Source organism: Molothrus aeneus, chromosome 12 (genome assembly GCF_037042795.1).
Source record: "Molothrus aeneus isolate 106 chromosome 12, BPBGC_Maene_1.0, whole genome shotgun sequence".
NCBI lineage: Eukaryota > Metazoa > Chordata > Aves > Passeriformes > Icteridae > Molothrus > Molothrus aeneus.
This window is the reverse complement of record NC_089657.1, coordinates 7,616,921-7,632,166: the sequence shown is the minus strand read 5'-3', so window position 1 is coordinate 7,632,166 and position 15,246 is coordinate 7,616,921. Positions and strand designations below refer to the sequence as shown.

At 41.2% G+C, this 15,246-nt stretch overlaps 1 protein-coding gene across 1 annotated transcript in view; it reads left to right on the top strand.

Annotated features, from left to right (window-relative positions):
* Nucleotides 1–15,246, top strand: part of PTPRG (protein tyrosine phosphatase receptor type G) — a 394,212-nt gene that overhangs the window by 288,116 nt on the left and 90,850 nt on the right. Inside the window, exons 7-8 of the mRNA XM_066557786.1 lie at nucleotides 6,073–6,230; nucleotides 10,483–10,675. Of these exons, the coding sequence (XP_066413883.1) occupies nucleotides 6,073–6,230; nucleotides 10,483–10,675 (351 nt within the window). The remainder of the gene's footprint in view (nucleotides 1–6,072; nucleotides 6,231–10,482; nucleotides 10,676–15,246) is intronic.

Sequence of the window (15,246 nt, the reverse complement as noted above, 5' to 3'; positions counted from 1 at the left end):
AGGGAAGTGGGAAATGAAGATGAGAGCAGAGGTGATAAGTTCACACCTTTATATAGGGCAGCTCTGTGCATAGCTGCAGGGGTCTGTATCATTTAAAGGAATAAATGGTGGAAGTGTTGGAAATCTCTGGTCCTTCTCCTGTCTGCTCTGCAAAAAGCAGTGCTGGTCACAGCTGAGTAAAGATCAGCAAGCTGACAGAGAATTAATAATTGCACAGAAAAACTAACTCAAACTAACAAAAAAGATTGCACTTGTAAAAGTTAAGAATTAAAGCTGATGCTGAATGTGAACAAATCATCTGCAGGGAGTAGGATTTGAGTCCTAGGCTGGTGGGTTTTGGGGCTATTCACTGAGAAATGAGGAGTAGAGAAGTCTGAGAACATGTGGTATTGCTCTGGCTCTGCAGACACAGATGTGAACAATCCATGCTCCTCTGGGCACTTCTGCTTCACTTCAGCCTCTGCCAGGGTCCAGCTTTTGCCAGGATCCTCCTCTCCTCTAAACTTTGTCATAGTTTCTTTTTCCTCTTATGGCTGGTGCTTATTCTATATTTCTTAGTTTCCTTGCCTGTCCAGCCTCATGTACCTCTGCCTCAGGTCAGGTTTTGTGAAACCTGGAGAAACCTCATCCCAGTCTAGAATGCCAACAGCTGCTCTGCATCAGCACTGCTGAAGCATGAAAGGTTCAGAATAACATTTTCCTTCTTTAAAGAGTTAAGACCTCTTCTCTGCAGCTAAGCCTTTTCCTCCTAAGCTCTTTTAAGAAAGGGAGTGAGAAAAATTAAGCCTGAGACCAACACGTGGCATGGAAATGTTTTTTTGTGAATAAGAGTCTTGCCTTTTTTATTCCTTCCTCCTGTTTTTTTGTTCCTCTCACTGGTTGTCTCAGATTAAATTAGTCTGCAGGACTGTGTTATTATCTCGCTCCCTCCTCCCTGCCATGCTGTGCTTGCTGTGTCCTTACAGATCCTTACATTGCTCAGCAGAGGCTCTTTTTGAAAAAAAATTAAATAAAAGTGAGAAAAATAATTGCACAATAAATGGCACGAATTACCCTGAGTACAGAGAACTGTCAGATACTGCTCTTCCTGCAGGATTTACACAGCAAGCATTCATCTGATGATCCTTTCAGTTAAAGTAATATATAACATTTGTAATCTCATCTTTAAAATCACCCCCACGAGTCTGGTCCTTGGCTGTGCTTTGCTGCCTGCTTTATCTGGGAAGTTCTGGCTCAGTGGGTGTGCAACATGGTGTCCTTTTGATTATTTGTGTGTGTTTGCTTTTTAAAAGTTTGAATGCAGAAGCTTTAGAGTGTCTTGGCTCATTGTGAAAATGAAATTGGCAATAACATTGTTTAATAAATTTGGGAGACTTTCAAAGCTCTTCATATTGGTATTGCAGATTTCAGTTATTCAAAGTGTAGCTGGGTACCTATCAGGCACTGCACATACGTTAATTTTGGAAATAAGCTCATTTTAAGATGTGTTTTCAATGCAGCCAAGTTCCTGTTTTCTTACAGAAAATCACGATGAAAGTCCCAAAGCATTCCATGAGATATAAATGGACTTGGCATATAGCTATTTTCTTGTGATGTCCAATCCAAGTTCCTGTTAGATTTAAAAGAGTTTTGATCACAGATAGTTGTGTGCTGTTTACCTGCATATCTCAAGAAGCCTCTTACTCTAGTGATTTGGTTAAAATTCAGGTCTATCTTTTTCCACTGATTTACAGACTATTTTTAGCAAGTCAGTCCTCGAAGGCAAAATGTTCAACCAATGGCTCTTTCAAAATAATATTTATTGGCATCAGCTTCTGAAAACTGCAGTAGTTAGTGGAGATCCACTGCTGGTGTCTGGTTTAAGATCTGATTTTTTCCTCTGCTCAGTAAATGATTGTGCACAATTTAGTATTAGTTCAGACCTAGTGATGGTGACTGGACAAGGAGTGTAAATAGGTCAGGCTTTTAAAGCATGGAGCATGTCTGCAGTTGCTCTGCCTTTGGGTCAGGTTGTGCAGATAATGGCTTTGTCCCATGCAAAATGCTGTGGAGATTTCTCAGCTCAAACAAAGAATATGCTGGGTGTGACTTTTCACGTTGCTGTTGTGAGGCACAGACCAAGAGGCAGATGTGAATGGTGTATCAGAAGGTCAAATATGTTACCAGCTGGCTCAGTTAATTGTTTTTTGTGAATGTAAGAGTTGAAATACAATATTGTCCTTTCATACTGTGGAACACTTAGTATTTTAAATGCCACGTTCATTGTCTTAATGGTCAACAATGAATCTGTGGTGCTTGCTATTTTTACCTTTGAGGTGTTAGAGTGAACCTGTTTTTCCAAGCATTGGTGCTGTAAACAAAGCATTGCTGTTTGTTGCCTGTGGGTAAAACTGCATTAGTGGGGAGATGTTTTGGGTACTGCTCTTTGCTGCATCACCTGGCAGGTTACTGCTCTCTCCAAAGGGAATGCTCAGTATTTCCAGGGCCTGTCTTCAGGGTCTGGACCTCTGCTTTCCTGGTAGTTTATATTTCTGTTTGGATGCTCAGATGGGAGGAGGACAAGGAGAGCAGAAGAGAGCATTGCAGGGCTCTGGTTTACATGTGAGAGTGAGTAGGTGGCTCATGGGTCAGTTCTGCAGCATTGATCTCAGTGATTCACAGGTGTTTGCAGGTGAACACATTTGCTTTGCTGTCTTTTATTGCTTTTGTCTGCCAGTTATTTCCTGTTACCTGTCAGCAAATGCTGTCTCATCAGTCATGTAGTTTCCAGCCTTTTCCACTTTCTTCCTCCTAGAAACTCCTCACTCTACTGACTCTCTTCCCAGCCTCCTGGACACAGTTCAGGCCCATCCCAGGCACTGTAAATGGGAAACAGGAGCTGGCTATAAAAGACAGTGAAGAAAGGCTTGATATTATTTCCAACCTTGTTCTTTTTCATTTAGTAGGAACTATGTATACATACACACATGGGCATATGTATATATATGTATATATTAAAAATATTTCTATGATAATCAGTGAATGCTCTTGCTTAGCCTGGAAATTATTCTCCTTCCAGTTTTACCAACAACAATAACTGACTTAACGTTGAAATCTTTGAAATTATATGACTTCAAAATGCCATACTCAAAACTGTCTCAAGGTCTTAGGAACTTTAATTTCATGGCATTTACTGTTTCAATATGCTCTTGAAGGATATGGCAGGCAGGCACTGGAGTTTCAAAGTCCCTTTTTCTTTAAGCTTCATGTGAAGATATTTGTGACTCTGATTTCTAAAACTCTGCACCATGCATCTAGATGGCAAGCGATACAAAAGAATGATATGTTTTCAAAGGTGTTACATTTTTAAAGCATAATCAATTGATTATCATCTATTTTAGTAGTCATTTTAATCCAATTATATGTATTTTTTATTTTAATCTTTGGCATTCATTAATGAAAACTTATAGCGTTGCTTGTAGCCATGAAAAATTAGATCAAGTAAACCCTGCCCTACTTAAACTGTGTATTAGCAAATACTTTTTCCTTGAGAAATATTCTTTTTCACAGCTGACTATGACTTCCCAAGTGCTTAGGAAAAAACCCTCCCTAATTGATAACCAAAAATTAATCATAGTCGGATACTTCCAGTTTGCATTCAAATAAGGTATTTCTCTGTCTAAATAAGCTTCCTTTCCTTGATTATTCATATTGTAGTTCAAAATGTTTAAAAATGAAAGACAGAGTTGGATGAAAATGTAGACTACTTAATACAGTGTGTATTTAATATAAAAGTTATGCATTATTCATTTTTGCAATTTGAATAACTTTGAATTTAGCATCCCTGTTCTTCATCTTTTCCTTTGATGAACAATTAATTATTAAAATATAATATTGTCAGCATATGGCACAAAAATCCTTGAAAGTGTAAAATGAGCTTCCTTCTCCTGCCATCCTTTGATAAAGGGATACCATATTTGTGGTTTTTCAGAGTCTTTATCCAGCATCTTGAGTGATTCCATCATTGTAATAAAAAGATTACAGAAGTTAGAAATAGTTAAATTGTTAATTTTAACTGCAACATTTTTTTTTAAATTTGAGAGGAAAACACTTTTCAAAACGTGCCTCTACCTCCCAGCTCTTTCATGTGCAGTCACTGGGTGTTAATGAAGGGATGTATTCAGACACTCTTTGGGATTCATCGTGGCCCACTGTATGCTGAGTGCTGATACAGAGAGACAGCTCTGAAATAGAAATCCAGTGTCAGGGTTTGTGTAGTGCATTTGGAAATCAAGTCCTGTGACTGAGTTTCTAGTTTTTCTAACCAAGTTTTTTCTGCATAAAAATGAGCCAATCAAATTAAATGCGACCTTTTGCTGTGATTATGACTTCTTGATTAGAATGTCTTTGAACTTTGGCCAATCACATATATTTTAGTATTTATTATTTAAGCACACTTTTTCTCACAGAGGTATGCTATGACGGGGAAAAAATGTGGATTTTTATTTGTTTATTTCCTTTTTGGAGGTGCAGATGTGGTCAAAATCTACTTGGATTAGAAAGAAAGGAATTGTTCACCAAGAGTTTGCAGTAGTGCCTTGACTTTAATAGAATTACTCATATTTTGGAATGCTAAAAGCTATGAAAACATCACAGACCTGTTGATATTGTGCAGAAAATAGAAGATACGTGAAGTGTATGTATCATTGGCATCGTGCAGCAGCAGTGGAGTTAAGTCCCCCAGTTATCAGACTGCTGCTAAGAGGTTTAGGCAATTCCTGATTTGATCAAGACTTATAGAAGACTGTGGGATGCTGTGGAAGTGAATTCTGCAGACTTCATCCTATTTGGAAGAGGTGTGTGTCAATCACCAGCCCACTGCTTCTCCCTTCTGTTGGGGCGGGAGGGGGTGGTGCTGGGTTTGCTCAGCAGCTCTGGTGAGACAGAAAAAAAGAGTTCCCTGTGCCCAAGTGTGGGCTCCTGTTTGAGGCATGCCAGTAAGGAATAGAGATGTCCAGGATACTGAAAGTAAGGAACAGAGATGTCCAGGAGAGCCCCTCATGTCAGCCTGCCTGAGGCAGTGAGCACCTTTGCACTGAGGCTGAGAGGGCGCCTCAGCCTCTGAGTCAACATGAATTGCAGAGCATAAATGCTCAGGGACGGCAGGGAAATTGCCTTGCCTGCAGCTGTTCCCTCCTTTTGTTTGTTTCTTTTTCTTCACTGCTTTTAAATATTACCAGCTTGTCACTGTTACTTGCAGGTGAATGCTTCCAGTGCTTAGGTCTGCATTTCAGGCTGTCCAAGGAGATTCTCAGATAAAAAAAGGTTTGTCCCCAGACTGCTGGACCCTGGGGAGGACTTTCTTGGATTGGGGAGAAGGGGCAGCAGTTCTGCCTGTGAGACCTGTTTGTGGTGGAGTGCAGGCTGTGTCTGGCAGCACCCTGGCAGTGCCAGTGTGGGTGGGTGCAGGCAGGCCTGAACAAGCACTGCTTGGATGTTGCTTTGAGCACCACGCTGAGCTTCAGCAGTGTCCTGTGTCCCTGCTCCTCAGCCCAGCTGCCTGGCAGCTCCCAGAGAAGTTTGGCTGAGCAGCATGGCTCTGCCTCCTCCATCTCAGCAATCCACTGAGGGTCTGACTCTGCTCCTGCATCCCTTTCTGCTGCTGGCAGAGATGGGACAGATGCACTGCCTGGTGTGCTTTGGTCAGGCAGCAGCAAACAGGACCACTGGGCCTGGCTGTGTCCCGCTGGGTTCTGTCCTGCTGCCATCAGGCTGGAGAGCCACTGAGTGCTGGAACCACTGACTACAGCATTATTTCTGTACTGACATAAACCAGTGGGGAAGCAAGTGCACTTCACACCTGCACACGTTCAGATTAGGAGGGTGTGTGTTTGGGATGGGGCTGACTAACATTTTGGCTGCTCTTTTAATAAACCACATGTCAGCTCTTACAGAGGGTTTCCATTTTTCATTACATATATGATAAAATATGTTGTTGCCATTACACCTTGTTAAGCTGCCTAGCGATGTGATGTCTGTTTTAAAGACACATTAAAAAAAAAGTGTAATCCTGCTTGTCAATCTTCCCTGCAGAGAAGGAGACCTTTCTGGATCCCTTTGTGCTGAGGGAACTCCTGCCAACGTCTCTGGGGAGCTACTACCGCTACACAGGGTCCCTGACTACTCCTCCCTGCAGCGAGATCGTGGAGTGGATCGTGTTTAGGAAGCCCGTGCCCATTTCTTACCACCAGGTGTGTTTGTTTTGTCAGTGAAGCCCACCCCTTAATTTGCCCTCCTTAAGACAGTGTTGTTCAGAACCTACCAGTTTAATTTGGAGAACACAAATGTTTCTGTTGACAAAAAAGGAAGTGTTGGTGATTTTTTTTTATTATTCTCTAAAGTAATATTGTTTCTGAACAGGAGCCATCAGTCTTGAGAAGACAGTACAACATGAAACCCAGTTTCCTTTCAGTGATTTATTTCATATTGTTTTTGTTAAGATTAAATTAAGCTATGGTGTAAATAGTTACATAGAGTTCCCTTTTATTCTTTTTAATTGAAACTTTCTTTTCAAAGTAAAGTGAGTGATTTCAGTTCTGCTCAGATTTAGTAATTTGAACTAATTACATTAGAAAATACATCTTTCCATTAATTCTCCATGCTTAACTGTTTTTATAACACAGTAAAGCTGCCATTATGTGCTCAGCGAGCTGGTGCACAAATCTTAAAAATTAGCACATAGCAGCTTTTAATGTAAATAGACACAATGTCTGGATTTTGAAGAATTATCCTGATAAGGCAATGTCTAGATGAAGTCAAATGTTTGACAGTTCAGTGTATTTTGACATTGTAAGACTGTGGTCTTTAGAAAGCTAACCTGCTGGACTTAGTCTTGCCTGTTATTCATCTGTTATAATCCACTGTAAAAAACTGTTTTTACATTACTAATTCTGTCAAGTGCACATGAACAGCTCACTGGGTGATCCTGACTGACAGATGTTGTGCTCAAAGGTTTCAGAAGTACAGAAGACACTTGCCATACCCCTGCTCCAGGCTTTTTTGCCTGTTTTCTAGATCTCGATGCTTCTCCCAAAGATTCTTTCATCTTTTTTTTGACAGTCTGTGTTCAAAATCAGTTGCAGTGCTTCAGCTGAGGCCCTCCAGAGGCTGAGGGACACATCAGGATTCATGTCTCAGCCCCCCATCCTGGTGTTATTTTGCCTGTTTCACAAAAGTGTGATGGTGCTGCCTGTGTTCAGCTCCTGGTCAGCAGGAACCCTTTTGCTGGAGGCTTTCCCTGCAGCTCTCTGGCAGTGCTGAGCACACTGTGCCCCCAGGCAGCCCCCAGTTCTGGCTGGAGCCTGGGACTCTGCACATGGTCCTGTTTGAATCAGACCCCTTGTTTTTTTTCAGGCTATTTCTCTGATTGTCGAGATCATTTTGAATTCTGTCCTTGACTGCAGGATACTTGCAATCCCTTGTAGCTTTTCACTACATCAATAAGTTTACTGTTTATTATTTGGTGGCTGCAAGGCCTGGCCCATGCTCAGTTTTATACCCTGTGTGCACATCAGGTGGGTCATGACTTCTTTTTTCTTTTTTAACAAACACAAATAAAATGGTAAATATCAATTTCAGCTGTCGCTATAAAGGTACTTTATCCTGGAATAGCTCCTTTCCTGTGCTGTACAGAAGTAACTGTTCCAAATCAGGCCTTTAAAATTTGGCATTGTGCTGCTCTGTGCATGTGCATGTGGTTGAAGGGCTGGGAATTCTGTGTGTAGACAGACTTTCATTGATACTACAGCACATGTGGAATAAATAATAGCACTCCCCCCTCCCCAGTAGCTCTAGATGTGTGTGTTTCAAGAGCCTGCCACCCTGCCACCGCTATGATTATTATTTGTTCCTCTAACAGAAACAGTGTAACATAATCCATGGCCATAGTTTAACCTTCTTTATCACAAACCCCATGAAGCAGCCTGTAATCCCAGGGGATGACAGTGATACTGTTTAAGCTTTGTTGCTGTTCCAATTAAATTCGTGCTTTTGTGTAAAATACCTTGCTGGAAAAAGGACAGTAGTGAAGTGGTCCATTTGTGGAGGCTTCTCTGTTTTATTTGCAGCCCTCCATCATCATCATCTTCCCTGATAATTAGACAACAAACCAGGACAAGCTGTGTCACCCTGTGGCTGCATTGTAAAGCTAAGTGCATTCAATGACCCAAAGCATGGCATTATCTCTCGTAATGCATACCTCAGAGTAGCTCATTGTGCTCACAACAGTTTCAGTATTTTTAATTGCCATTTGTATATCCAACCCTTAGAAAACTACACATCAGGCTTTAATGGTTTGTAATTGCATGACTCAAGAGTTTTAGATCAGGTTTCCCTGTATCTACAATAGTCTTACAAGAGCTTTTAATTTCTTCTTCTGAACAGGAGCTCTTGTACTCCTTGAAGAGCATGAATGTCGCTCCTTGACTGCAGATCTTAGAATATTTTTTTTTCCTGGCAGCTATAGATAAATTAATTTCTCATTTGTCGTCGATAATATTTTTATAGTGAAAGTGAGGTTGAAATGGCTTATATATACTTCAACACATAAAAAGTGGAAGGTTAAAAATCACGTTTGAATTGGCAGTTATTAAAATGCAATTATACCTCCCCAAGGTAGCATGGCAGAAGAAAATATTTTAAAAGTTCTCTCTGAAAGTTTAAAAATTCAATTAATGTCACAGATGTCTAAGCCTAGAGACTTGACTTCAGAAGAGGAGTTACTACCTAAGTTCTTGCACTTTTATAAAGTCACCTTAAGCCCTGTTAGCTGGCTTCATCAAAACTGCTTCCAGTGCATGAAGTGCAAAAGGTCTGTAAATAAGCACAAGAGTTTTGATCTGTGCTTTTATAGAAGGGTGTAGCAGGATCATCTGTTGGGGGGGGGTTTACAGACAAAAGTGTAAGTCAGTCCTTTCACCCCTTTTTTAATCCATCCTCCTATGCTTTTGAGGGGGTCCTGCTAAAAATTAGGAAATGGTTTTTGAAATTTTTCAAGATGTTTCTTTGAAAGAATCAGGAACAGAATTGTATTGAGAACCTGGGAATAAATTATTCATGTAAGATACAGGGGGAAAAAAAAAGGACAATTCAAATCCCAGCATCCACACCTGCAAGCCTGGAAGTGGCACCTGAGCTCTGGAAGCAGCACCTGAGCTCTGGAAGTGGCACCTGAGCTCTGGTAGTGGCACCTGAGCACTGGTAGTGGCACCTGAGCTCTGGAAGTGGCACCTGAGCTCTGGAAGTGGCACCGAGGCTCCCTGCCTGTGATGGGAACTGGTCATTGGTGGTCACCCCTCCCTGCTCATCCCCTGCTGTCCCTCTGCTGAAGGGGGCTCAGATTACTGGTTTGAGAGGAAATTAAAGAATGGTAGTAGGTGCCTCATGAGTCAGTGGATGATGCTCAACTGCCCTGTTACACACTTCTTTGATTATTTTTATTAGCTTTATCAACTGAGGAGCCGTGATAATTCTTCCAGTTTTAAGATTTGAGGCTCACATGATTCTCCAGGCTTTTAGAGCAGACACACTTAATGAAAAGTGTGTGAGTTTCAGTGATTAAGCTATGAATGTTAGTCAAGTCCCTTTTTCAATTCCTGGGCCAGATTCTGTGCTCCCAAAATCCATACTATCAATATGTGTAACTGATGTGATGCAAACAATATCAGGACTGATTCCTTCTCTGCTCTGTCTTGCTCAGTCTTTCCAGCAGCGACATAACTAATTCTAGTTTTTGTCCTGAATGATAACAAGGTAACAGTAAATACTGTACCTGGGAGAAAAATATTAGCTGAAAATATTTTCTCCTTAGTTTGCTAGAATTTTTTTTTCCTAAGAAACACTAAGATACAAAGTAACAGAAAAGTTTTCCAATTACAGTCCTTTCTTACAGGTTAATACGTTTTCTTATAAATAGCTCAGATCTGAATCCAACAGAAGAACTTACTCCCAGAGGAGTATTTGCTAGCTGTGCCTAAAAGTGCTGCACGGGCTGTCTGTGAAGCTTAGCCTGGCAGCTAAACTTGGTGAGATATTCAGAGATAAGGAAGTATTGCCTTATCCAGGAGAAAGCTCTCGGTGTGGAATGACCTGGAAGCACTTTCTGATGCAATACTGTGAAACAAAGCAGTGCCAGCGGTGAGGAGGGTTTGGCAAGGCTGTGTCACACACAAAAGGGATCTTAAGGGCAAATGTTCCTTTGCCAATGACAGATGTCCACAGGTTCTAGAAGGCCTTCTCCCATGGTGGGCAGGATAAGCTCTGTGCTGAGATAAGGTGGTTGGCAATAATTTCAGTGGGCAGTCTGACTTCCCATGTGCTTTTATCAGTCTTGGCATCAACATTTTACTTCCTTCCATTTTGCTGTCTTATCAGCCACCCGGATTTCACCACATTGTTTTTCTAATTAACATCTCTTCTCTCCCCTGCCACAATGGCTGCCACCAGCTGGAGGCATTCTACTCCATCTTCACCACTGAGCAGCAGGACCATGTCAAGTCTGTGGAGTACCTGAGGAATAACTTCCGACCAGAGCAAAGGCTGAACAACAGGAAGGTATCCAAGTCTGCTGTGAAGGATGCTTGGAACCAAGACATGACAGACATCTTGGAAAATCCACTCGGTACAGAAGCTTCCAAAGGTAGATTATGCTTTTGAATTTTACACCTGACTAATAGGAGAATTTTTTTCTGTCTACTTTCTTATCAAATGGTATTAAGAACAGCTGTGAGCTACCAAAGAAATAATGCAGGTTGTGCAGGCATTCCTTGTTGGTAAGTGTCAATAAATTAACTAATTCTGCTTATGCTATAGATATCTGTAGAACTCACTGTCACAAGGTGCCATGACAATACAGCCTATATGTGGGTCTCAGAGCCACAAAAAATGAATCTCAAACTGGCAATGTCCCTGGTTCTGCCAGCTGGCTGTAGGGCCATGGAGATACCAGACAAAAAGGGAAAACCAAAGGGCCAAGGTCAGAGGTAAAATTTCAGCCCCATTAGCACTGAGGCATTGGGTGTTTGAATGAAAATAGAGTGTCCAGATGTGGTTATGGGATTCATTTCTCCGGTAACAAGACTTCTGAAAAACTGCCAACCTTTTAATTCAGCGTTTGTATCACTCTGTTGGTAATGGTGACAGGAGGAAAATAATCTCTTCCTTTTAGGCAGGTGATTTTCTAATGTCTTGCTGAAGTGTTTCATGTGCCTTTTTGTAGAGCAGCTGGTGCTTGCTTCTGTCAGACACCAGATAATGAGCTGGAGGGAGGTTCCTGTCGCACTGGCACAGGCAGCCCTGGCTAGAGGAGCACATCAGAAATTCTGAGAGAAATGTGTTCTGGATAAAATAAGACTAGAAATAAATATCATTTACTACTTTTATTTGCCTCTATTTTACTGACTGGTGTTATTTATAGGTAGAAGAAATCACATGTACTTTCCAGTCTTCAGTCTTGCGAAGTGCTTGGTGCTTAACCAGTAGAGGTAAAGAAGAGAGGGGCAGTTTGCCAGAAGGAAAGAGTGAAGCAGATTTACAGGCTTCCCTTTTTTACCTGGCATTTTCACCTGGCCAGGCACAGAAAGTGCAGATTTTAGAGGATGTGAATCATGAAAACAGCTGCGTTCAGCAACCTCACCTTCCCAAGAGAGTGCTGGGAGAGTGTATTTCTCAGGGCTCATTATTCTCTGAGTGTGCTTATTTTATATATATATATATATATATATATATATATATATATATATATATATATATATATATAATATACACGTACACAAACCTCATGTACCAGGCAGCCTTGGGACAGAGAATTTACATCAGAAGTGAGAAGGAGATCTTGGGAATGAAGAAACTCTGCTACGCTCGGATGCTCTGGCCTGTAGTTTTCAATCAGTGTTGTAACAGCAACATGTGTCAGTAATTTCTTCAGTTATATCCTCTGTACATATTATTTACCCACAACAGTGATGAAAGTTAATGAGTTACATTATGCTAAAAGTGACAAAACTGACTCGTTTTTATTGTGAGTGCAGCCAAGGTACCTCTGATATAACATTCAAGGAGATGTAACTGCTTTGGCACATGCCTGCATATTCCTCCCTCACTGGATTGTTTGTAAGATTATAAAGAATCTTGGGGTGGTTTTCACCACCACAGCAAATAACTGAAACCTGCAATTTTGTCAGAGCATTACAAACACTAAGGTTTGTAGTTAATGGGCTGATCTTGAATTTGGAGCTGTCGAGACCAAAGGAGCACCTTGAATAACCAGAAAGATTCACCATGACTTCGATCTTTAAGAACCAAGCACAGGTGGCTTAGTTATGAGTCAGGCAGTCCACAGGAGCAAGGGACCAGCACAACCATGTTCATGTTTATGTGGTCTGGTTCTTGGGGACTTGTTTCCTGAGCAGGTTCTCCATGGGTCCTCTGCTATTATGTTCAAGTACCCTAATGCTCTGTGTTTTTGCCTGCCTGCCTTGAATTTGTGACGTGAGAGACCCTCAGGTGGGGGACATGCATTTCCCATGGTCTGACAACATTCAGCCAGTGATGAGGCTGGAGTTGCTGATTTCTTCCTCTCCTCAGCTTTTGCTTTAGGAGCCTATTGGCTGGGCAATAGGTTATTGGGTTGTTTTGTACCAGCTCTGTTAGCTTGTCACTTTCTGGGTTGTGTGCACACCAGGGGACACTGAAAATATGTGCATTTTTTTTCATGAACTTAAGATAAATAGGTTGGTGCAGTGTTGCTAACACAAAATGTAACATATCCTCCAAAGGTTACAGGGGTGAGATATAGTTGTTCCAGAAATATAACAAAGTGGATGGTTCTGGCCCCTTTTTTGACAAAGCTGAGCAGTGATAATGTACCCGGTCCACTGCACATTCTGAACTACTGACATATAAATAAAATGAGTTGAAGTCCTAATACTTGAGTGAAAGCAAAACCTGTTGTTTATTCAGCTAGTGAATATAGTACCACTTTATACAGTGTCATTCATGCAAAAGGACTGAGGAACAGAGTGCATGAAGTGCTTCCCAGCCAGACAGTCTTGCACAGAAGAGTGTGAGGTTAACATTACAAATTTCTCTTATGCAGATTCTTCTCCATACCTCCTGGTTGCACCTCAATGCTTTCCACATTGCATTAGGCAATGTGACCACTGGCTGTCACATGGTGACTCTTGTCTGCCCTCCCTGTTCCTGATTTGTGTGTTCTAGGAAAAGGCATGGTCACGAAAATGTGTCTTTTAGTTGCTGCAAGGTGATATGGTTTGTGATGGTCTCCAGCTCTGCAGGGGAAGTTTGGGTATGTTTGTCGGTGTGAATTTTTGCAATTTGTTTCCTCTGTCACACTCTATTAAGTCTGTGGGCAGTATTGCTAATCTGGAAAACAGTGTAGCATTCATTATGTAAGCCTTTCTTATTTTGGAGGAAAATGTGCCCAGAACAATTTGCATAATGTTCAGAATAATTTTCAGAATTCCCTGGTGAGTAGGGAATTTCAGATCAACACAAAGCAGTGGTCCCTTGGCAAATGTGCCATCCTGAACAGTTTGGGACCAAAGGGTGTCGGGTTCGGCTGTCTGTCTCTGCCCCGACACGAGTAGTGTGGTTCTTGGGTGGCACGCGTTTTAAAGGACGAGTCTGGACTCTTCAGCTTTTCGGTCTTCAGGTTGTTTATTATTTCTTATCTACAAAATTTTCTGTCTGCTCAACAGAGGTCTGATCTGCAAGCAGTCACAGGCACTCTCTGACCACCCACGGGGCGGTCATGTCTTTTTATACTAATATCTACGTACACAATATTTACCTTTATTTCCCAATGCTTTTCACCCATGTTGGCAAGTGCACCTTCACCATAAACCAATCCCCAAATGCCAACATCACCACAGGAGATGGAGGACAAGAAGAAGGAAGAAGAAGGACAAGACACGCCCTGATCCCTCCATCTTGTCTCCATAACCTCCCTGTACCCAAAAAACCTTAAAATCTATATTTCACTTTCTAAATGTGTCTATTTTACACCTTATACTCTAAAGTGATTCTCTTGTCCTCAAACTCTTGTTATTTCTGTGGATGGATCAAAATCAAGCCACCAGACACTCTTGGCAACATTCCAGGATTTTCGAGACCCCCAAGGGTTCTCCTGGCATCTCTGAACATCAGGAATGATGTGCTGAGATCCCACAAAAGGGCTCTCAGCTATTTCTCTCAGCCATTAAAGCTATCTCAGGTCACAGAACTGTGACCAGTAGCATAACCTGCAGATACACTGGAGGAAAACTTTCTCACTCTGTACCAGTCCTCTGAGTATTTCCTTAGCAAAGCCCCAGAAGTGGTGGCACTTGGTAAACAAAAGGTCTTCTGGGAAAGGCTGTTTTAGGTCAGTGCTCTTGTATACAGTTTGTTAACCAGTGTGAATGTTACCAGCCTTTTGCTTTGCAGTTACTCTCCTCTCCCTTCTCTTGTTTTAATTCAAAAGAGGCAATGAAGAGAGGGGCATTGTTTTCAATCATCAGAACACAAGATGGTGAAATACTTCAGCTAATTTGAAATAGGACCAATTTTTCACTTACAAGTGAAAACTCCAGATTTTTTTTTGTGTCAGAGTTTAACAAGAAGAGTTTTCCTTTATTCCATTATCTTATTGCTTCCTCCTATTGGCAAAAGCTGATTTAAAACAGTTCTCTTGAGGACTACTTGTATGCCTGGAATAAAAGCATATGCATAACACCTTTGCTGAATCAGAGCCCATGAGCTGAGCTTAATTTTTAAGTTGACCCTGGAGCTATTTCAAAAAACCATACAGATGATGTTTAAAGATCTTATTTCTGAAATCCACCATCCAGGTTAAATACTGTTCAGCTATGTAATTGTAGCAACTGGTGGGTTGATAATAAACCTTTGCACAGTGATACTTTTTAAGAATATGAGACTTTCAGAGATCCAAACTATACAGTGGATTATACTGTTGAATGAGGCATCATTTAACAAGAGGGCTCACCCATGTTACAATACTAATTTATGTAAAGTTTTGAAAAGTTAGAAGTTCTCTGTACAGACATTCTAAGCCAAGAATGCATTTGTAAAGCATTAATCAGATACTGTAATTATCAGTGCCTGTGGCAGTGTCTGACTTTTTGGACAAGACAATCTCAGTTAAAAGTCCTTCCTTTCTTCTCTGGCCTGTCCTCTGTGGCTCAGGACTAT